We start from the raw sequence: 23964 nt of genomic DNA on the forward strand, positions 1-23964 counted from the left end.
GCGCACAAGATATTTAGACTCGGGCACAAATACACTCGCTTTTTTTGTGCGTAATGATTCATAGGCTCATACATCTTATGTTCTGGGAAGTAATGACATTTCATTGTTCTTTTGTATGATGATGGATAGGTTCGCGATAAGTATACCGGCGTGGCCTCTGTACAACGTAAAATTGATGTACAAAACGTGCGTAATCGTAGAGCGATATAGTGTATTTATAAAGTTGTGCTTAAGAAAACATTCCAGCCAATCATTATGCTGGGCATAAAGTATTACTAGCGAAGTCGGCCAGCCAATAGCGAAAATCACGTAGAAATGAAAAGCTTTCCGAGTTTTCCTACGATTTGCTTTATTTTTAGGCAGTGTGTTTGGAGTTGTCCAATTATTCGGCCTCATTTTAGTAATCTGCTGAGCGCCTGCTTACTCGTATGGCGCAGTGATCCCCCGGGAAATCCATTGGTCCCGCGTTCGATCACCAGACCAGGGCGAATTTTCGCTCTGCTGCGCAGCATTCTTTTTGAGCCATCCGCATGGGGTTTTCTTCGTGCCTTCTTACTGCCAGTCATATGAATGGGAGCATTTTTCTTTCACGATATTGCAACTCATCCTTGAGCAAGCTAGAACGAAAAGTGTGCTCGGTCTGTTCAATTACGGTTGGTTAACTTCAAGAAAGATTGTCATCAGTCCACGGCGCTCGGAGTGAACACGTTCAGCCAACTCGTGCATAATCAACAGACACTGCTTACGACGTGCCTTCCTGCAAGGCCCACTCAACCTGATTTGACTTCAGTGACAACAACTTTATTAGAGTGTCCTGAGGAACTTGATTGCGTTCGGTTCCCCAATCAAGTTGGTGGCTCCGCCCACGACGGGCAGGGAGGTGGTGACTCTCCGCGACGTCGCGGGCCCACTGCACCTCAAAACTACGTTTTTCAATACTGCACTTGGTGGGTCTGAAAATTGTTGGAAGATGACTGAACCCTTAGGAAGCTCGGTGAACCTGTTATAACATTGCTAACTATGCTTCAGCAGGCGCCACCCGCGTGAGTGAGTAGCCGTAACACCGAATCGTGTAAAGCCCGCTGCCTGTAACATCTTCACAAGAGGATAGAGCATACGAATTGTACGAGTAAATACGGTAACCGAACGGGGTGCCTCTGCATACGCGCGGCACGTGATATCAGAGGCAAAGAACCTAGGCTTCCGGCTTTCCCGTAATACACGCGTTGTATATTCTGCGTCGTATTTTGTTTGACTGCAGGAGAGGGTCAACTGCTTATGCTGCCGACGATGTCGAGATACATAGGTACAACCAAAAATGAATACCCCTGGGGTGGGAGACGACCGTTTCCTTCTTTCTTTCTTCTGCGGGGGGGGGGGGGTGTAGAGAGTGGGGGGGAGTGGCAGGGAAAGGGTTAGTCCACATTACGTGTGGGGCGAAGCTAGAATACAGAACGCGATTTGACCAACCCGCAATGAAAAACAATGCGCGGCGGGCGGCGTTCCAGGGGAGCTACGAACGTGGCGGAAGCGCGGAAAGAGAAATTGACCGCTTGGCTCTTCCGTTGCCTGACGGAGAGCGGCGGGCAAAACCAACGGCCGAACGCTCTTGCGCTGCCGTTCTTCATTTTCTGCGGTGTTACCGTTACACTTCCTCCTCGCGGCGTGTCGTCTAACTTGAATTCTAGATCGCGATAAGCAGGAGGGGATTGGGCCTCGCTCCGTTTGCTTATGCTTTCGCACTGCTGCATCGAGGAAGCGTTGCTCGGGCTGGGACTGTCACGGCCGGGACGTCTTCCCTCGCCCTCCCATCTCTGTCCGACATGGAAAGGGAGGACGTCGGAAGCTACGCGCTTCAAGCGAGGGTACACCTGCACGGAATGGCGGCACACCTTGGGCCCTGCCCCTGTGAGGTAAGGAGAAAGGCACCGCGGGGCGGTGCGTTGTCGGCTGGGTATAAAAGCCCGCCTGCCCGAGCCCAGAACACGCTCATCTTCCAAAGTCTCCCGATCGCTTGTGCTCTGAGGTATCAGCCAGTCTTCACCATGAACGCCCTGGTAAGGATCTGCCGGTGGGCCACTACCGGAATGCCCGAAGTTCGGTCCAGAAATTTTCTTGACTGGATCCGTGCGATAGATTCTTTTACCACCGCTAAGAGTTGCGAATAGGATCCGCGAATGTTGTGAACATTAGAGGCGCGTCTATAAATTATTACTGCTTCGAGCATCGGACCTAATAGAAAAGCGGTTCATGACTGAAATGCAGTCCCTGCTGGGATACGAAACGCGAACATTGTAAAGTGCTCCCGCTTTCATTTCGCCTAAAACGCCGTCGGCGCATTGGGCACGCAGTACAGTAAGTGAGCACACCAGTTTCTTCAACCGTATTTTGAGTTAATGCTTGCACAGGATTGCTTCAACACCAGGAAACCCAGGAACGCACATACTGCGCTGTAATCACACAAGTAGGTACACAAATGCCGTATTCATTTATTAATCCGTGCAACCACCTATAACTAATTTGAAATTTGCAAACAACCACATTGGGATAGCACCAACTTGTGTATAAAGTGCGCTGTGTATGGCAACGTGCTTAACATATACAGCAACATCATTGCTGTTTGCACGGCATCACAGGCCGTTTGAGTGGTGTAGCGGAGCTCCAGCTAACCACTGCGTAAGTTTCTTTTTTTTCAAATTTTCGTAATGGTCATTTTTTATTTCTTGAGGCCGAGCACTATTACGTCCCATCCTCTCTGCAGGAAACAATCATCCAAACATGAGTAATATATGGGAACAAAGAAAAAAAGTGAGATTTTACTGTGACAGCACTATTGGAGCTCCTTGATATAAAGGAAGGATTCAAATCTGTCAGCAAAAGCCACGGTTCCTTTCTGGAGCGCATGACCTAAATACTGATTAGCGGCTTTCGTAAAACTCGTACAGCAGGCCAGCCAAGATTAGCCACTGATAAACCAGGCAGCACAGAATCAAGGAAGGAGTGATCCCTGAGAGTCAAGAGCCGCGATACGACCTATTATTTGTCTCGCAGGAATAATTTCTAAGGTCGGTTCAAATTGACGTCATCGCTTCATATAATTTTGTAATCAATAAGAAATCGCGTAATAGCCACTCATGCACAATACTCCAACATGTTATTGATATTTCTTGGACGGTAACAAAGCATCTGTGCGAGCATGAAGTTTTCTTTACGTTATGAGCTCTGCTTTAGCCATGCCATTTTTTCAGACCATTTTGTCTAAAGCCAATACAATAACTACTGCGGGAAGGCAGATTTTAGCGAAAACCGCGTGAGCATAGTGATAGGTGCGGGCTCGGAAGCTTTTAATGTCCCGTTTAACATCTTTATTATTCACACTACTTCAGCGACAACCAGCGCATGTAGACTTCTCACAAATTACATTGCGTTGTTAACCTTATTAGCCTGTGGTCGCTAAACATTGTTTTTAACAGCACAGTGTAATCAAGAAAAGAACAACGCGCAGCTCCGACACCAGACAGAGCTCGGTTGTGTTGTAAAATGCTTGTTCTCCCGCACGTGCTAACATCAGGGATCAAAAAGATCGTAACAACACCGGCGTTCGGAACGAGTAGCTTACAGTCAGAGTGAAGCATAAAGTGCGGGAAACGTTTAAGCGTGAAGTCAAAGATTTTACACCGGACGCGCAGACCAGGCAGCAGGGAAAGGAAGCCATCAGCAGAGCAAAGTGCACTCGCGAAGTTTTAAACGAATGCTCATGCAGCGTAACGGTGCCGATTATTGTAATTTTCAGTGAGCTTACTTGTTCGAGATGCCTTAAAAAACGACGAGAGCTAGAGGAACTACTGTGGAGGTCTGTACATCGGCACAGATATGCCGTTGAGTATCTCGTCGGTCGTTTGCCTTTTATTGCGTCCCGGCCCGACAAAGGCCGCCTAAGAAAAATGTAGTGTGAGCTGTCACCTTGAGAAGCCGAGCCCGATTTACAAAAAAAGTGCCTTTCGTAGCGCTCTTTGCCATTGGTCAGTCGCATTCCCTAATGTTAGCATCCATCAAAAGGTTTCACTGCAATTTGTTCTAGCGAAGATTGCTAGCTTACGGGCATTTTGGGAATACGAGCTCTGCTCGTCTTGTAGTATACTGCCCAGAGTGGTTCAGCATACGTGAGTAACTATTACATGATGGCGGAGATCAGCACAAATGCGGGCCGACTGACAGTCTGATCTGTATTTGCAGGCTCCAAAAGTAGTTAGCGGGTGCAACTACATTACGTCTACTTAACCGCGCCGAATTAGCCCCATAAATACCTTTATTATTTAAGAGCTTCGTATGTGTTTGCGATTGGGTTCTCTCCGAACTTTCCGATTCTCGAGAGTATTGCGGAGCTCTTCGTCTGCCACATGAACGTGTTTTCAGCCCAAAGCTCCTTCGCAAAATCCTTACCTTTATTTATTAGAAATCATTATGGTCCATCAACAGGGCAAAAACCAATGGGAGGAAGCGCAGACCACAAGATTGTAATATTACTCTTTCTGGCGCTTACAGCAGGAATAATATAGGAACATGCAGCTAACACAGCCGATGCATGAAAACGCGAATTCATTTACACATTAGCGAGCGTTCAGGCAGCAGGAAGCTGGACAGCATGAAATGCTGTAAATGAATATCTCAAAGTAGGCCACGAATCATTACAAAGTATTCCTAACATTGTGTGCAGATCAAGAAAATAAGAGAATGATAAGTGTGTGCGTCAATGTCATCGCAGGTGTGCACCGTCCTACTGAGTGCCCTGGTTGCCAGCGCCTTTGGTGGATTTATCGGAGGCGGCGGAGGTGGTGGTCTGGGTGGTGGTTTGGGTGGTGGATACGTCGGTGGCGGTGGTCTCGGTGGCTACGGTGGAGGCGGTCTCGGTGGCTACGGCGGAGGCTACGGCGGAGGCCTCGGAGGCGGCGCTGGTTTCGGAGGCCTGGGTGTCGGCGGCCTCGGCGGAGGCGGCGGTAACGTCGGTGTCGGAAGCAGCGTCGTCCTGCTCAGCGGTGGCCGGGCGGGTGCCGGCAGGTCCGTGGCCGGACCGGCGTTCCTAGTCCGCACTGTGCACCACGTTAATCAGGTCAGCCGTGGCGGAGCCATCGTGGCCCACTCCGGTCTCGGAGGCGTCGGCGGAGGTGCCGGCGGAGGCGCCGGCGTTGGAGGTGTCGGTCTCGGCGGCGGCGTCGGAGGTCTCGGAGGCGGATACGGAGGTCTCGGTGGAGGCTACGGCGGCTATGGTGGTTACGGCGCTGGTGGCTACGGTGGTTACGGCGCTGGCGGCTACGGTGGGTACGGCGCTGGTGGCTACGGCGGTGGCAGCGGTGTGGTCGGCAAGGCCTTGCTCATCAAGCACCACAAATAAGAGTCAGCTTCTATTATATGCAACATTCTGGTGAGTTACTCCTTTCATAGAGCTTTAAAATAGAAAATTATATAAACGTATGCTTTGCTCAATGTGAATTGGTGGGTCCTTTGTATAACAGCGGCGATTCACGTGTGAGACAACCGGGTTGTGCTCTTTAGGCAAGATGATAGATAGCTTGATAAAAAAAAGTTGCAACACTACTGGTGGCTTTTCAAATGTAAGTGCATCAGTAGAGCCCATTGTTTATTTGCCTAAAGAACTTACACAAAAACGTAAATGGACACTCACGTATTGGGCAGGATCTGTAGGTCGTTGAGCATTTGCAGGGTAGTAGTAGCATGAGCCGTAAAATCAGTATCAGTGCGCTTGCGATTACATATACGTGATCACTGCTCGCGTTGATTGATGTCATTATCGGCGTGAACAGTATAAGAATTACAGTTTCGAATGCTTTAAATTAAAAGGAGTTCTATGCTGCGGCCGATGTAGCAGATATATAATAATCGCGGCTTTCTGTGAAATATTTTGAAAAGTCTGAAGCGGAACATAAATAAAACTTCTGCACGTCTGATTTGCATGCCACAGAAACAAATGCTTTTCAGTTATATCTTGGTGTAACGAAATGTGCCCAAGGCACCTTTCAAGTTCTTGCGCTTTGTTCGCGCCAACCGTAACAGTCTACGTGAAATGATGCTAAATATTCCTATTTCTATTCATTTTCAGAGCAAAGAATCTTCCAGCCAAGGCAGTACAGCATCGGCCTCGGGGGGAAAGCGTCAGCAGCTTACGCCTGCCATCTAAGTCGAAGAAATGACCTCAACAGTGCAAATGATGTTCGTGACTTGTGTAAATATATATTGACGAGGACGTCGTTCCTCGGCACCAGAAATAATCTGTTTTGCCTTCTTCATCTTCATCGTAAACCGGCGCACACACACGATTTTGTTGCAGCCGTTTATGAGCACTCTTCTGCCGGACAATTGCGAACGGTTGTAAGTTCGCCAACAAACACACGACGTAGGTGCACAAAACGCTACGTTCCCTATACCTACCTGATGAAATGACACGTCTTGCAATTGTTTTTTTTATATTGTCCTTACTTTTCGACAATAGTACACAGTTTGCCATATATGGTGTAAACGAAATAAGGTTTCATGAAATTGGAATGTGCCAGGTTGGAATGTACCGTCAGTTGCCTTATACACATAGGGTTTTCTAAGCTCTTTCATCTAATCTCTAACACGTGACCGGCTTGTCGCACTTCGCACACATGACTTGCTTTACACTTTGGCACTGCCAACCCCGTTTGACACTGCTTCGCCGTTTTACTGCTAACGCAGTAAAACGGCGAAGCCAAGAAGACGCACCCTCGCGCTTCGTTCAGTCAGTCCAACATGCTGTGGCGCCAGAGCGGCCTTTTTCGTGGCACTGCTGGCATAAGCTTGATGCGCAAAAAAGAAAAAAAAAGAAACTGGAGCGTTCCTGGTGGGAAATTGTGCGCATGCTCAACCTCCTTGTGCATACCACACCATGGAGAGCACAGCGGTCTGAGCAGACCAGAGAGTACACGCCAAGCTAGAAACACTGTCAGTTCTCCTTCTGACTCATCTCATGCACTATCTGAGTGTGACTACATTGTATAGTGCGACCAAAGAGGTTATAAAACAAAATTTCTGCAGTGAGAGCTTCCATAGCTTATTACCAGCAGAGGTGAAGTCACTGTATGTGCACCATTAATCTCTCAAAGAGCGCCCCCATAACTGAAGTCCGCTCGCGGTTCAGTTCTGTCGCTCAGGGCTTTTGCCCTGTTTTTGTTGAAAAGATATTGGAGCGGAAATGAATACCCGAAGGTGAAGCCATACCGCAGCACAGATGCACCTCCTCCCCTCTCAAGCGCCATCTTAGCAGCCGCCCAATAAACAGCCTATTTATCTTGTGCGGACGAATCACGTCTCTCACACTTACCAGGAGTTAATCATGGTGGGTTTTACTAGACAGACGCTCATGTACGTACATCTCTGTATTACTGGTTTTAGTTGTGAACTGCGAACATCCTTGCAAGCTTTATTGGAGACAACTCATCCAGGCTGTGAAGAAGTCGCTATTTTCGCTGGGAGCAACCAGCTTTTATTTTGTAAGTAGCCTAGTATTACAAGAACAGAGCCAAATGACTTAATCTGTAAACGAAAATCACCCGAGAAGTCTCTATTTCCAAGGTGAAGGGGAAAGAAGAAGACCTGCTAAGAAGCTACGCGAGCTTCCAATCCAGCAAGCTCTTTTTCAGCCTCCGTTGTTTATGTAAGTGAAAGATTCATTGGAGTGCGACTCCCACAACACCCTGTAGCGGCGGATGACACCAGCGTTGTAAGACGCCTAATAGCAGCCAGGGAGCCGTTTATACCCATGTAGCTTTCTCTGTCGCTGCGCCAAAGCATGGCCCGGTGTATTCATAGAAAACTTAAACGCTTCTCTCAGGTAAAAAGTACAGCTAGCTGCTATGCAGCACTCGTTCTGTATTGCGCTGATTTCGAATTGGAGTTTCATCGCAGAGCTATATCTTGCTATTGACTGTAATCTTGCTATAGACTGTGATATCTTGCTATTGACTGTAATGCTTCCCCCTTCCGGCGAAAGTGCCAAAGTTTTCGGGAAGGGAGCCTCGCTGCTATTTCGGATTGTCCCTTAGAATAGGAAATGAGACATTCTTATTAGTTCGTTTGTTAGGCTTTTGGTCAGGTCGGTGTGACGTGACGTAAGAGAGGTACAAAAGCATGTATACTTGTGATCAGGAAAGCGAAAATTACTTTCGAATCAAACATTACAGCAACATCGCCATGGTCGTTTTTTTTTTCGCAGCGAAGTTATAGCAGTTGCGTTGTTAATTCGTCACCGCGGTGCGTCTTTCGCTCATTATACAGTGAACTGCCACTTGAGGTAACCTCAAGGCACCCAGGAAAATATTTCACTTAACTGAATGTTCACTAAATTGAGTACTCACTAGAATATGGAACAGCATAGGGCACAGCAGACAACGAGTCGAAAGTGTGAAATGCATTTTTATGGAGTTCTGCACATCATTATAGGTAAAGTGCGTAATAGTTACGTTGCTGTATATCTCATTTTTGACAAAGTATATCTGTAATTTTCATTGGCACTGGCACTCTTAAAGAGCAAGAAGTTTATGTGCACTTCTGGTACCACAGATTGTTGCTGAGACACGAAGTCTCTCTACTTTCCAAAGCATCCTGCAGCCTCGGCTAGAGGTACAGTATTTGAACCTGCCTCCGCCATTGCATCTTCCTCGTCACTCTCTTCTTCGGAACGAACACTGGAAACAATTTCCAGATCTAATAGTTCAGCCCAGGTAACGCGTCCCCTGACCCTGCACACAGTCTTCAAACGAAGTGTTGCTGTCAACATCCACCTGGCGACAGACCTCTTATAAAAAATCCCCGCGTCAATCATATCGTCGCGTTGTTCCCCTTGCTCGCTTTCACCCCACAGCGGGAAAAGGCCAGATTTATGCCAGCAGTTTCTAATTGTAGACAGTGTTACTAACCATTAGGAGTCTCAAGTTGGTTCAACTGAGAAGTTTACTATCCAGAAATTTTGCAGATTTGAAGATTTTTGCATAGAATGCATAGTAGACTCGCAGGGTTTTTTCTAAAAGTTCGTCATTCTGAAATATTCATTAAACCAACATTAGTACAAGTGAGACATTACTGTAACTATGTTCCCTTCCTTCTACTTCTTCCTCTTCCTTTTAATGCGAAAGGATTATGTGCCCCATGAAGCGGAAACTCTGGCTTCAGGCGTCCAGCGCTCTCATTCGATGGTGCCAAACCCACGTGACCAAACGATGACGTCACGTTCGCGGCGCTGGACCTGCTGCGGCTCGCACTGCGAAAGGCCACGGTGAACACTCACGGCGTCGGACGGATGCCGTGGCCCCCACCTAAAAGAGCAACCTGGCCCACAACCAGAGTGGACTAAGGTGTACTAAAATGGATCAAGTTAGACTAGGCGGATTCAGGTGGATTAAAATGGTGGATTAAGGTTGGCACACATTAGAACAAGTTGGATTAAAGTGCGTTAAGCTGGAGTTTTAATCTAAAGCTGATAACTTAGACAAGTCCTCAGGCTGTTGCATTCAAATCACGTAAGAATACTTAAGTGACTGTCAACTTTTCTTCCCTGTGGTGGGATTGATGGATGGTTGCCATGTGGGTGGCCCAAGTCAGTGCTGCTGCATCTTGTTCAAGTTCTATCCGCTAGAGAGCGCTTGCATCCCAACGCCGTCGCTACGGACACGTCGACTGCTACCACCGGTACTTGCTTACTGCGAGCTTAGTGCCTATGTGGTTATGACATCAAACTATAAATGAATTTAATTACAAGGTAAACACAAAGTGTACTCTCTTATGAGTGTTGTAATATTGGCTTTTTGTTCACTCGCCTCAAGTGCGCATGACACAGAGGGAAGTGTCTTGTTCGGCTATAACAAAGAGTACGTCAGATATAGTGTAAATATGCAATGTAACTGTACAAATGAAGGGAAAGGCCTGAAGCTTAATGTTTGACAGAGAGTGCGGTGCATTTATGTGGCGTCTAGGGGTACCGGGTGGTTCTTCTGAGCTACTTATCCGAGCCTCTAAAGTCGGGTGCTCATAACTCTTGTTTCTGGTAGTAGTTGATTTAAGCAAATGAAAGCGTCACTTGTGTCATGCGCATTTGTGGGTGCATATTTATGTGACAAATATTAAGGTATTTGTAAGAGCCGAAAAGAAAAGGTGAACAAAGAAACGTGACAGCACCTCTTGCTACTCGTTAGTGACTGAAATCTAAGACGGCGAATTGGTGGTGGACTGCTCATGGGGGATTGTTGTTTACAGCGATATTCCTGGTAAGGGCTGCTACTAACGGAAGAGGAGCCCGTCTTTTGTTTTCTCTGGTCTCGGGCCGGCTCAAGGCGCGTCCAAAAAATAGGAATTCCCAGACATGCGCAAGTTTCGCTACAATTTATCCTGAGGTACGAACTGAGCCACGAACAGTGAGGAACTGAGTCACTGAGCCACGTAGCTCTTATAAGAGGCTTCGGTAAGGTAATCGTAGGCGTACTGCTCTGCAAAATCACCTTCCGTTTTTCGAAACCTGTGATTTAGAGCCCATAGGCAGCCGTTCTTTATATGCATAAATGGAGTAACGATGACAAACTTGCAAAGGAAAGTGTTGCTTCACAGTGACGATAGTTGTGCAAGATACAAGGAAATCTGATGCACGCTGTCCTTCTTCAAGCTTTTTTATATGCCTGCAATTCCGATGAATAATGTTTGGGCACACCACCAACCAGTCAACGAAGGAATCTTCTAAAGAATTGCAAAATCTAACGTGAGTTGTGACATTTCGTGTCCAGTTCACAAAAAAGAACTAGGCAGGAAGAATCGCAGGGTCTATCCAACATCACTTTTGTAAGGTCGCAGTCTTTACGGGTGCGTCATTGTAATAAGAGGCACTGCTTGCCTAAGCCCACAATGTGTGCCGTTCTTGCCAAGGTAAAACGCGAACGCTCAGACGACATCACGCGGGTGTCTCAACCTCGCAGAGGGCCATTATGGTACCGCTGAAGGTACTTTGTTTGGATAGTCGGATGGTCTTAATTCGCGACCTATTCCGTAATTTTGACATAGGTGTCTGAGATTCTTGAATAAACTAAACCTGCCTTATGCAGCACTTTACCTACTTTACAGCAGTCGTTAAGATAAATATCGCAGTAAGCAGTAGCCGAAGGTGTCGCAGATAACAAACGGCACCAGCAGTGCGCATTTCCAGTGGCCATAACCTCTGTTTTCGTTGCTTTCTGACAATAGGCATGTCGGCAACCTGCTATGTGGCCTTGGCTTCACAACAGGATTGCTTCTGTTGTGATGTTACCAAACAGCTGGGTTGTCGAGGTTTACGGAAGGCGCCTTATATATCGCCGCATTTTAGGTATGTAAGGTACACATAAAACTGCAGCTGTAAAGAAAAAACAGAAATTCGAAATGAAAAGCTGCACTATGCCGTTCTAGCGGAGCTTTTTTTTTTTTTCAAGTTTGTTTCAGTGAAGCACCGCTTCTGGTGCCCTGCCTACAGTCATTAAATAAAACCTGATGATGTGGTGCAGCTAAGCAGAATTTACTGCATCAGAAGTTACCAAATTGTCTGCAAGACTGAAATGCAAGCTGCCGTCGTCATGCAAAATTAGAACAGAGAACAAGATGAATACAAACAATCTACGACGCTAGTCAATCTAAGCTAATAGCCAGACGCTGCTAGAAAGCATTTCGCCTAATTAAAGGAAAGATGCGCTCGAATGTGGACGTTTGTTGCCGTCACAGTGCTGAAGCAGCGTTTGTTGCTTCATCACAGAAAACAGAGCCGTTAACAAAACTGCTGGGGGAGTATAGCGGGGCCGTACATCTAATCGGACTCGCCGAATGGATGTTAGCTCCAGCGACACGAGCGCTGTAGAGGAAAGCGGCCATCATCTTCTTCTCGGGACACCGGAAGCCCCTCCCTCCGCCGCCCTCTCCTGCAGCGGCGTCGGAGGAAATGTACTGGCGCTTGCGCCCAAATTGCGATTCACTGACTGTAATAGCAAGGTTTATCGTAGATCTTCCACTTCTCGGACGCTGTTCTCACTAGACGTGGGCGTGGCTAACGCGGAACCGACACACGTGGGTCTGCCAGAACTTCGGGCACCCTCAAAAGCTTTACCACGCCACGTAAGGCATGTGATGACATCGCGCAGACATCGCACACATGAAGAGCGGCGCGAATAAAACTACGTTACTTCCTGGTTTGAGTACTGATATTGTTTGCACTTTAAATATTTATTAGACTGACAAGGTTTAGGATAAAAGGCAGGGGATGTGATTCTGCGTTTCATGACATTACCTTGTCGGCAGCCATTCTCAAGGATGCTTAGGAATCTTCTTTTTTTTCACGAACGTAAGACCTGGTATAAGCAAATGTAGCGATAAAAGCAATATAACCCGCATGCACAACATGGCGTATCGCGTGGCATGGCACATAGCATACATGTGCCTAAATATATATGCGGAGCCTCACGGCAACGGCAACGGCGGCGAAAGTTCTTTCGGAGTGTCTCTACACTTGTATCGCAATAAGTATGCATATTTCACTCCATCGCAGCATCTAAACCTTCAGATGCTCCCAAAGCTTTCGCGCGGAGGCCGATGATTGACGCGGCCCACGGAGAGCGTCGGCACCCATGTATAGGCGGCGAAAGTTCAATCAGCACGGAAACGGGCGAAAGAAAGAAAGCTATATTAACATGAAAATTTAAAAAATGGACTGCCAGGGACTTCATGCATGCTGAAGCTGCGCTAAATTCCTGGCAGCATTCGCCGTTTTTTTTTTTTCACAGTGGGTTGGAAAGTATTTTGACCTTCAAACCACATCTATCACGTCCGCACCAAGCCCGTGCATTCGTCTACAGGGCCTCAGCAGTTTCCTCAGTCCCATAACACAATTTTCTCCAAACGAGTTAATGGCTCTGTAGCGCCCTGAACATTTGAGCCCGGCCTAATCTAGCTTCAACTGCGAAAATTCCTTGCTGATAATTCCGCACAGGTTTTCTTCGTAACTTTCTGCTAGAGTCGGGTGGATGTCAATTTTCAGTTATCTGAACCGTCTTCCTCACTGCGAACTTTCGCAGAACAGATTTGCCATATTCAGTGTCCCTTAATTTGCTTCGCGCTGTTCAATTCGGTCTCGCGATGCCATCTGCTTTCCTCCTGGTTAGCTCAGATGGTAGAGCAACCGCTTGCGGGAATAATTGCCTTCGCGCAAGCTAACGGTCGGAGACACTTAGCGCCTTAGCCCTGTCGCGGAGCAACAAAATACAACCTGCTCATCACATATTTCATATATATATCAAAACGTTTAGTGAAAAAAGAAAACAGGTGTAGGAAGCGGGTGGGTGGAGCCTCTAGTCCATGGCTCCACTGGCTTGAGCGGTAGTTGCGCCTCCCTATCTTCGCTGGCAAGCCAAGTCTCCCACTGCTCCCTTCCAGAAGGTTTAACGGCTAGTTGCAATGTATTAATTTTAAACGGCCAACACTGGCAATCCCACGCAATGTGGGCGAGAGTTTGCCGGCCTCCGCAACACGGACAGCGAACGCTGTATAGTGTGGGGTGGATGGCCTGTTTCAAATAAAAGTTTTGGCATGTGTGCGGCTGTATTCGGCGCCAGTCGTAAGAATTCCGCCCCGAATAGATGAGATTGTGGGGGACTCTACTTTCGTCGCTCGCGCCGTTGGTGCTCAAGGATGTGTCGTGGTCAGAAGAGGTTTTCGTCCGAGTGGTCGGCATCTCGGTCGACAAAAGCACGAGCTACGCCTTCGGCTTTCTCATTTCCCTCGAGTCCTGCGTGACCCGGGCATCAGATGATTATGTGGTTCCGCGTTAGGTTGTATTCAGTAGGTGAGTGGCGCTGTGTGGTAGCCTCCCGGCGATGAAGAGTCTACATGCGACTTGGGAATCGAAGTATTGTCGACGATTGCCCCAGAGCGTCCTTATTTTTAATAGCTAGCGCAATGGCTGAACCTTCTGCGGTATTCGCAGATGCGACTCGAGCGGTGGGCAAGTCACAAGCACCCTCTGCGGGTGCTCCTACAGCTGCGAGGGCGTACCTGTAAGTTACGGATCGAGCGACATCTGTGTAGACCGTGTCTGGATTTCTAACGAATTGATTGGTGCATTAACATGCGACCTCGTGCAATTCTACGAACCAGATGGTATTTCGGACTCATGCTCTTTTTGGGGGATTGGGGCTACTATGACCCTTTCAGGAAGGACTTTAGAGAAAGTTTCCAGTTCTTCTTCCGCATACTGTGGACGAGTGGGATAATGCGTCTTTCTTGCCATGGAAGCAGGTGCGGCAGTTGCTGCAGTAATGATGAGCACGCCGATCAGCGCGGCTTCTGCCAAAACAGGCACGTTGCGCCACAACCCGCAGAAAACAAGCGATCGCCCCTGGGAAACACGTATTTAGCTGTTCAGCGTGCTTACGCCCGAAGTATTCGGAAGTGCAAAATGACAGAACGAATGAGATTCGTCCGAGGTGCTTCCAGAAAAGGCAACAGCGGGTTCGTCTAAAATATTTGTATGGAAAGTTCAAGGCAGGTTAGAACGCACTTTAACCATGGCCTATAAAACATTACCTTCAATATACCTCGCTTAAATGTTCTTTTTCGCCCGTTTTGTTTTCGCTGGTAGGGCGTAATTACTGGCTCCGTGTACTTAGAATCAGGTGCACGTTAAAGAACCCCTGGTCGTCGAAATTATCCCGAGTCCTTCCCTATAAGGCGTGCCTCGTAATCAAATCGCGGCTTTAGCACCTAAAACTCCACAATTCAGCAATGCCACATGCATGGGAACATCCAAACTGTAGTATGGCTAGGGCGTCGGTGAGAACATGTAGACTGCGTCGGTGACGAATGATCGCTTACAGCCGATAACAAACAGATGCTCAGTACTTCCAAAGAGAGGGAGAAGTCGCTTACGCAGCTTCACTTTCTTGGACGAGTTGCTAGAGGTCGCTATATCCGCAAAGGACGTTCCTTTCCTGTTTGAATTTAATGAAGTGTAGAGGGAGAAAAAGATTGCGCGCAAAGCTTCTAAGGTCATTGTCGATGCAACCAAATCACCAAGCGCATCTACTATATTATAACGAACGGACACACTAAAAAGAGGATAAGAAAAAAGAAGTCATCGGCTATTAATAAGAACAGTAAGAAAATACTAGTGTTGGTAAGGCTAACAAAGTTAGATGCAAACGCAAGTCATAGCTTTAACAACGCGGGTGCTTACGATCGTCGAACGTTCAACGCAATATTTGTCAATCAGGTGAATCATCTGCGACTCAGAAACATGTTATGCGCCGTAGCATTTTACTTTATTCTGGTATGAATTTCGGCCGCTTCATGTCCCTATGCGATCAGGGAGCTGAATTGCGTAAAGTTAATTCGCATGGAAAGAACGCATTCCACATTGTTAATCTTCGACCGAGGATACGCATCGATGGCGGCAATAACGCTGTTGAATTTCAGTGGATCCATTTCTGAGTAATCTTCACATCCGCTCAGGCCTTCAGTAATCCACGAGTCACATCATCTGAATATTTCGACGCGCTTCTCGTGAGCATTGTAATGTGCACCAGTGTTTCCCATGCATGCCCAATTTGCAGCGAAGGATAGCAACAAAACATCTAAGCGCAGGGAAGCCCATCGACACCCTAACAGTAGCCTCTAACGTGCTCGCAGCCATCTTGAATATGTAACTGAAAAAAAAAGAAACGTTTCTGGAATTTTATACTTAAGTAAGTATGACCAGATTGAATAAGTTGAATGTGAAAGTAACAAAAAAGGTAAGGACGTGCCAAATACCTGCTGGCCCTCTACAACCGAGGCAAGTCTCCTTCAGAAACTGTCACTTCCATAAAAAGTTGAACGTTCGGATAATACAGCTCTCATATTCTCAACAGTGGCGTCCACAGCACACTGATTCGCTTTTCATTTGATTTTGCCCGTCGATTCACAGTTCCAAAGAGACTAATAGCATATAATTCATTTTCCGGAAGTTGCTTTAACTTAAAACCGTGTCAATCTTTTCCCTGTTTCGTAACATCTTCTCGAATATTTCTATCCTTAAATATGATTTGTGCATTCGTCCATCTTACAATTCATCTTGCAGCATTCGTCAAATGTACGTGCAGGTGCTATCATGCAGCACAAATGATTACTATCATTCATTCGTATCATAGATCCCGGACGACTGGAAGCTCGTTCCGACCTCCATCGCTGTCAGCTGGTATAGGCTACCTATTGCAGGAAGGTTGAAATTAGCGGCAATGAGGGCATGTAAATAAGTAACTAAACATACAAGTAAAACCACACACATTGATTTATTCTCGTGACTCTGAATCACACACTTTTTCGTTGATAACTTATATTTGCTCTTTGCGGGGCGCAATCATGAATTTTGTCCTGCTGTCGCGGATGGTCAAGAAGCACGTCATCATCATCATCATCATCATCAGCCTGGCTACGCCCACTGCAGGGCAAAGGCCCCTCCCATACTTCTCCAACTACCCCGGTCATGTACTAATTGTGGCCATGTCGTCCCTGCAAACTTCTTAATCTCATCCGCCCACCTAACTTTCTGCCGCCCCCTGCTACGCTTCGCTTCCCTTGGAATCCAGTCCGTAACCCTTAATGACCATCGGTTACCTTCTCTCCTCATTACATGTCCTGCCCATGCCCATTTCTTTTTCTTGATTTCAACTAAGATGTCATTAATTCTCGTTTGTTCCCTCACCCAATCTGCTCTTTTCTTATCCCTTAACGTTACACCCATCATTCTTCTTTGCATAGCTCGTTGCGTCGTCCTCAATTTAAGTAGAACCCTTTTCGTTAGCCTCCAGGTTTCTTCCCCATACGTGAGTACTGTTAAGACACAGCTGTTGTACGCTTTCCTCTTGAGGGATAATGGCAACCTGAAGAAGCACGTGGCCCAACGCAAATCACGATACTAACTGTTTATAAGGCGAACCCATAGCGAACCTGCGCCTATCGAAACAAGTCACACTCAGCGCAATGACAGAGGCGAGAGCACTCGTCCATCGTAGAAAATCTTATCTGCGGATGACATGCGCGCACTATTTGTACGTGACTCACTGGACGTTCCGATTACACGCAATCTGATCGCACAAGGCTCGGGGAAAATACGTACAACAGATAGAACCAGCGATAACATTCAAGAAAGTGCCGATGCAGAAAGGCGCGTCCTGAACCGAGTGATAACTTTTGTTAGCCGGTGAAATGCGGTCACCGGACGAACAGAAACAAGCAGGCACGTCGCTATATCGAGCATCCATATTGGCTCGCATTTGCTCCTGCAAACGATTCTATCTCAAAACTTGTCTGTTTTGTGTGTGTGTGAATATGGGTGCGCCTAGTTCTCAACTAATGATCCTTGGAGTAAGCTCGAGCATTCGCCACCACTAGGCGTTGCTTCCTCAAAGGCTGTTCTTTGCTCAAACGGGTCGCGTATCACACCACGCCACAACTAATAATAACTAGCGACCCTACGCTTCCTTTGCATTAGTCATGAGCGACGTATTTTTTGTTTAAAGTTGTCATTGAGTATTTTGTGGAAGACACGTGTAAATTAAAATAAATTCATTGGCGTTAAAGGGAACCTTCCCGAACACCTAAAAATGGTAGGTCTTCGACGCGAAAGCGGGGAAATGGCTGTAAACGCACTCAAGATTCAGGTTCCGTGGGAATTATTTGGAAAAAGAAGTTACCACCATTTTATTCAGAAACACATGATGTATCGGTAAACGAGTGTCCGAATATAAATGTCTCAGGCCGGAAGTCGCTGACAACTTAAATTGGACGCGCCTTGCCCAATACATTTGCGGAAGCACACACTCACAATAAAAAAGGGGTGCGTACTGCGGTGGAGAGTCAGTACCGCGAAACCAGAAATCATGCTGTTCGCGTGCAAAGGAATTGTGATGCAGCTGCTTGCATATGCATCCTTTATGTCGCAGCCCATGTGCACAGAAGTATAACATCAATTGTAAGCGCCTCCCGAAGAGCGAGTTGGCTTGTTTTTAATTCGTGCCGTAGAGATTAGCCGGTATCAGATTGGAGGAAAAATGGCCGGAGTTAAAACTGTACGTTAGCGATGCAGCATGACAGTCTGAAGTTATTTTGTCAGATATTCAGTAACAATACCCAAGCGGAAATTTCAACATCAATTAACTATGGACACATCACAATGATGTAAAGCATATGCCAAGCACATTGCAACTTTTTATACAGAAGAGAATTTTTTAGAAGTTTAGTTTATTTGTGGATGCGTGATGTGGTAGAGACTATTACTGTAAGAAAATAAGAATATTATCAAGGATCAATATTATTGTGAAATTAGCAAGTGACATCATTCACGAAAGAATTCCTCAACATGCTGGCTCTTATAATATTGTTGCGTGAAATATCTCGTGAGCTTATTTTCACTATGTTGTTTTAGCAGTTTCTTTGCGTTTTATGTTTACGTTATTACTTTAATTTTTTCGCACAAGCTTTTTTATATATGACTTTATTTTCATACTTGCTATTGTGCCCCTTAGCAGGCTTGCCTAAAGCACCAAATAAATAAATAACTAAATAAATAAACAAAATTTGCATGGGTTATAAGACCTAACCTTAACAAATGAGCGGAAGTTTAGCTCTGCATGAGGCTGACTAGTACGCCTACTGTGTTTCGCATCCTTTTCATCAGAGGGCCCAGTAGTGAGGAATGAAGCTTGAGATGCTTAGCGATGGCTAGCAGGACTGCATGGAGCTATACAAAAGCGGTCGCACTGTTAGGATAGTACAGCGAGTGTTCAGCAAGCGACAGAAGGTGATGCTCCAGATTAGAAACACTTCCTCAAGCCGTACGCGACAATGTGCCCAACGCAATTCCCACAGTTAGCGATCGTATTTAGCGCCTCGGGGCAGCCACCGCATGTCGTTGCGTTGCTCTTAGCTGTAACCACATAAAATCAGACAGCACGTACTAACGACATACATTCTAACCAAAACAATCCTTAAATTAGTGCAATGCATTGTTCTTTTTCCACGTGTACCTGTATTTGAAAGATTGGCTTAATTGAAACTCCGACGCGTACATTATCGCGGCTGCTCCATGCTTAAAAAACGGCTATAGCGCGATTACACACTGCACTTTTATGAATTGACTCGTAGCAGGTGTTTTGTTAAGTTATTTCCTGACCAGAGAAGGATCATTGCTACTACGGTCCAGTGCAAGAAGTTATCAGTCGCTCCTGCATAATGTACGCAATCTGGAGGGCTACCCAGCGAAATGGCTGAGTTATAAAATGCCCCACTTCATTGCGAGGGACGTCGTCTAGAAGCCGAACCTTGTAAACTTTGTTTCTGCCTAAAAGAAGATCTTAAAGAAACATAATATCTAAGTGCTACGACATGAAGCCCCCTTTGCCTGGTACCCTCAATGAGTGACTCTTGTCTGCATACATTTTAGCTCCAAGGAATTCCAATGCCAAAATTTAAGCGGCGTAGAGAAGCACATTTCGCTTGCGCTGTCCGGGATACTATGCACTGTGTATTGTCTCGGTAAACGGCCTCGGTCGCGCCGATACCCTCAATTCCACTAAGGAAACCTAACTAAACAATCCGATGCTGTCGCGACCACCGCGCGAAGCGCCCGACTCTGACGTAACCCGAAGCCGAAGCGGAATCGCCGCTACCCAAGTTGCGTGCGCAGCCGAAAGGGTTTTTTTCCTCGATTATCCGCCGCGTTCAATTGCTCATGCCGCCGACAACATCAGTACAAGCGCTCCGCGCCGTAATGCCGTTGTTTCGTACAGCCGGGCTCCCGCAGCCCGTAAGTACGAGAAAGCGTAATCCATTCGACATAACGAAACAATATAAAATTGGCAAACGGCTAGCGCTGGAGACGATTTATGTGGCCTCCCTCAGTGGAGAAAGCAGAAGTGACCGCGTGCCGGAGAACCGGGACGCCGACCGGGCGCATCGGTAGCTTCACAAATACTCTGTTGCGTGCCGGTTCCTTTGTTTGTTTTTGTTTTCTTTTATCTCATCGGCCGCATTGGCGCCGCGCTTTCCCAATCTTGCGCCCAGTGTTTTAGATGCAGATAAGAGAGAACGGGGTGCGTCGCGCAGCACTTTGTTGTGCCGGCCGGCGAGAGGGTGCACTTTCGCCGACTGATGAAGCCTGCCACGGGGGATGGTCCCAGTGGTTAGCCCTTTCTTGCTCTTGTTCGCCATCCCGGAAGGAGGGGTCCCGTCACCGGAAGCTGCGCGGCTCCTCCGGGGTTGGGCTAAACGGTGTGCCGGCGCACCCCCTGGCCTCTTCTGTGACGTAAGAACAGAGAAGTCACGTGTGCAGGCCTGGTCTGGTATATAAGCGCCTCGCTGGCAGTGAGCAGGCACAAACGCTTTCCGAGCCGCTTCATTCGTTCGTGCTCAGGTTAGACCAAGCTCAAGTCGCCATGAACGGCCTGGTAAGCGACCCCCGGTGGAATAATACTGGATGCGACAGTGGTTTGCGGTTGTTCCCAGTACGGGAACGTTTCATTGACTCGCCTGTTGTTAGTTAGGTTGTGCTCGTTTATAACATTAAGGACTTTGGCTGAAATCATTCTTTTTCAGTGTGCATGCGGATGGTAAAATAGATTATAGATTCAATAGGCAGGCACGGGGCAAAAGAAGCAAGGAGTGGGATGTCCTGCCTGGTAAATTTTGCAACGTAATCATTGAAGGCATTTGCTACTATAGCACTTCATTCAATGACAGCCTTTACTGATTGTCCTCCTAACCTAGAAGGGAGACGCTGGCCACAGCCAATGTGTGTGTTATCAACATGATATCAGCAAACATGCACATCGCTGTAGAGTATTGCGGGATCAAAGGTTGCCTTTTGCTTTGGGTATGTCTGCTAGACCCATAATTGCAATGCTCGGCCACTTAAAGTGCCAACTCCATCATTGTAGTCAACGTGGCATAGTCTGGCGCCGTCGCAGTGGCGTGAAGATGGCGCTGCAGCTTCACCTAGCGGCTGCAAGAATGCACTCGTTGAGCTTACAGCCAGGCATCGAACATTGGTTGGCTTCACCGAGAGGTAGAGTGCCCGTACATGGCGCTCTGTAGTAAACTTAACGTGCCAACTCTATATGTCGCTGTTACTTTGTATTCGCTGAAGGAAGAGTGCGTGGACTCTTTTTTATTTACTTAAATGCACCTTGGCTATGCCTTTATAATCAGAAACGATACACGTTTATAGACCCCAAATGCTGTAGAACCCTTTTGAAAGAATCTCCCAACCGTAGAAATCACTGCGAGAAAGAAAACAACCTGCTTCTTCTCAAGCTACATATATATTACTAAGTACACAAGCTTCGGAGAGCCACCGGAAGGAATAAGTTTCCAGGTTAGATTGAAAAAACAGAGGTTTCAAAGACAGTCTCGATAGGCCTAAATTCGTTATGTAAAACGTAGAATTATAAATTTAGGAGTTAGGAATCTGCGACGAGTAATTACATGGTTGTTCAAAGCCAACGGCATTCGGCGAAGAGCGGACTTGCAAGGTTTAAAATACTGCCGAGAATGTGCTCTTTTCGTTGGTGGTCAGGAACTTCCTATTTACACTTGTCAGATCATTTTCTTTTTTTTTCCTGAATGTATCAGAAATCATGTCTCAGATATTGCATATCTGCAGTAAAACACGTTGTGGGGCTAGTTGGTGCATAGCTTTCAATAGGTGAAGCACCAATGGTGATTGCACACAAGAAGAAATACAGACAGGACAAGTGCCTTGTCCTGTCTGTATTTATTCTTGTGTGCCGTCGCTATTGGCGCTTCACCTATTGATCGCATATCTGATCTCAAAGGTCAAAGAAACCAGCGACTAATTGTCAACAGTATGCAGTCCTGTCTCATGAAGTCAGGCGTACCATTTATGTGTCCGACTGCAGGTGTTGACTGTTGTGTTGAGTGGCCTGGTAGGCAGCGCCCTTAGTGGATTCATCGGCGGAGGCCGCGGAGGCGGCGGCGTTGGAGGTGGTCTCGGCGGAGGCGTTGGTGGCGGTGGTCTCGGAGGTTACGGCGGAGGTCTCGGTGCCGGTGGTCTTGGAGGCGGTCTAGGAGGCGGTCTAGGAGGTGCAGGCCTTGGAGGCGGTGGAGGAGCTGTCGGTCTCGGCAGCAGCGTCGTTTTGCTCAACGGCGGCAGGGCGGGTGCCACCAAAGCCGTGGCCGGGCCGGCGTTCCTCGTTCGCACGGTGCACCACGTGTCTCAAGTTCATGGCGGCGGAGCAATCGTTGCGCACTCTGGTCTCGGAGGCGCCGGTGGAGGCGTCGGCGGGGGCGCCGGGATCGGAGGTGCCGGAATTGTCGGTGGTGGCGCCGGTGGTCTAGGTGGAGGTGCCGGCTATGGTGGCGCGGGATACGGAGCCGGTGGTCTCGGTGGAGGATATGGTGGGGGCTACGGCGCCGGTGGTGGTGGCGGGGGAGTCATCGGCAAGCTGGTGCTTGTGAAGCATCACAAATGAGCTCTGCAACCTGCATCCTTCATATTTAAGCACTGTCAGGTAAGCACCGTTTATTAGCCTTCTTTATTGGTCTTTCCTATGTAGTGAGAATGAACGGACCCGTTATAGCGTACGCAGTGTATGGACGTCGCATTGGAGGAAAGCCTTTTTTATCAAGACATATTTCTGACTTTAGAGAGCCTTTTTCGCAAGAATATGCTGCACCCCTAGGAAGCGAACTTCATGATCTGTAACTACAGGGGTGTCTTTTCATGGATAATTCAGTCCTATCCACTTATATATTCTCAACAACGTATCTATCATCCCGAATGCCTGGTCCTTGCACTACAGTTTTAGGCACGACATTAGTAGTGTTGACTGCGGCTCATATTTGGTCGTTGAGCTTACTGAACAAGTACTAAAACGCAATTTGGCCATCAGTAGAGTATTATCTGTTTGAAGATACTTAGGTTGTCCGTCATGTAGATGGTCTATAAGAAAAGATATTATGGGGTTATTCGTGCCAAAACCAGGATCCGACTACAAGCTACGCCATAGTGGTGGTCACCGGAAATTTGGACCCCCTGCGGTTCTTGAATGTGCACCTAAATCTAAGTACACGGGTATTTTCGCATTTAGCACCCACCGAAATGCAGCCGCTGTGGCCGGGATTCTATCCCGCGACCCCTTGTTTAGCAGCCCAGCATCATAGCCATCGGGCAACCACGGCGGGTGATGTTCTATAGAAAAGAAGAGAAAAAGATCCGCCTGCTTGGATTCTTATTAAGCATAAAACCTCTCATGAGTAAGATTTGAATTCGCTTATTATATGTGTGGTAATCTTTCTTCATTTCAGGAATAAGCGAAGCCACCTGAGTACTGCACCGTCCGCCTCCGCTGAAGAGCATCAACAACACCAGCTCTTTCACCTCAGTCGACTAAATGACGGAATCTGTATATTGCGCAGCGAACTGGTGTGAATATATGTTGACCGGGAAATCGTTTCCCGATTCCTAAATGTGTGTGATTTATTCCAAATGCTGTCTCACTGCCTCACGCAAAAGTTTCTTGTGCACAGCTTGGTTTCTCGATACGTGAACATCGACTGTCATATGGCGGCCAGGCTTTGGAACCATAGCAGGAGAGTTATGATCGATAGTAGGAGAGAGAGTGAGAAGAGGAGAAGGAGGAAGAGGGGGAGAAATGCAATAGAGAAGGCACGTACTTTAACCAGATCACCGTCTTAATGGCGACCCTACACTGGGGTTCGCGAAAAGAGGTATAGTATGATAATATCGAGAGAGGGGAATGAAAGACGCGGTCAACTTGTGCAAGCCCACGGATGGCACCAATGATACAAAGGCGTTTACACAGGGAAGTCTCCCTCAAGGAACAAAAAAGTGCCTCACAGCCTTGTGGTCCA

At 47.2% G+C, this 23964-nt stretch overlaps 3 protein-coding genes across 5 annotated transcripts in view; 2 read left to right on the plus strand and 1 right to left on the minus strand.

Annotated features, from left to right (window-relative positions):
• LOC139051035 (b(0,+)-type amino acid transporter 1-like) overlaps positions 1 to 23964 on the minus strand; it is a 228778-nt gene that overhangs the window by 60144 nt on the left and 144670 nt on the right. The window lies entirely within an intron of this gene.
• Positions 1984 to 6287, plus strand: LOC139050539 (uncharacterized). The gene is made up of 3 exons (XM_070527052.1): positions 1984 to 2057; positions 4766 to 5422; positions 6119 to 6287. The coding sequence occupies exons 1-2, from the start codon at positions 2046 to 2048 to the stop codon at positions 5390 to 5392; spliced, it is 639 nt and encodes a 212-aa protein (XP_070383153.1). The 5' UTR covers positions 1984 to 2045; the 3' UTR covers positions 5393 to 5422; positions 6119 to 6287.
• On the plus strand, positions 20367 to 23559 carry LOC139051037 (uncharacterized). Its single transcript, XM_070528069.1, has 3 exons — positions 20367 to 20519; positions 21990 to 22601; positions 23398 to 23559. The coding sequence occupies exons 1-2, from the start codon at positions 20508 to 20510 to the stop codon at positions 22560 to 22562; spliced, it is 585 nt and encodes a 194-aa protein (XP_070384170.1). The 5' UTR covers positions 20367 to 20507; the 3' UTR covers positions 22563 to 22601; positions 23398 to 23559.

Source organism: Dermacentor albipictus, chromosome 10, assembly GCF_038994185.2.
Source record: "Dermacentor albipictus isolate Rhodes 1998 colony chromosome 10, USDA_Dalb.pri_finalv2, whole genome shotgun sequence".
Taxonomy (NCBI): Eukaryota; Metazoa; Arthropoda; class Arachnida; order Ixodida; family Ixodidae; genus Dermacentor; species Dermacentor albipictus.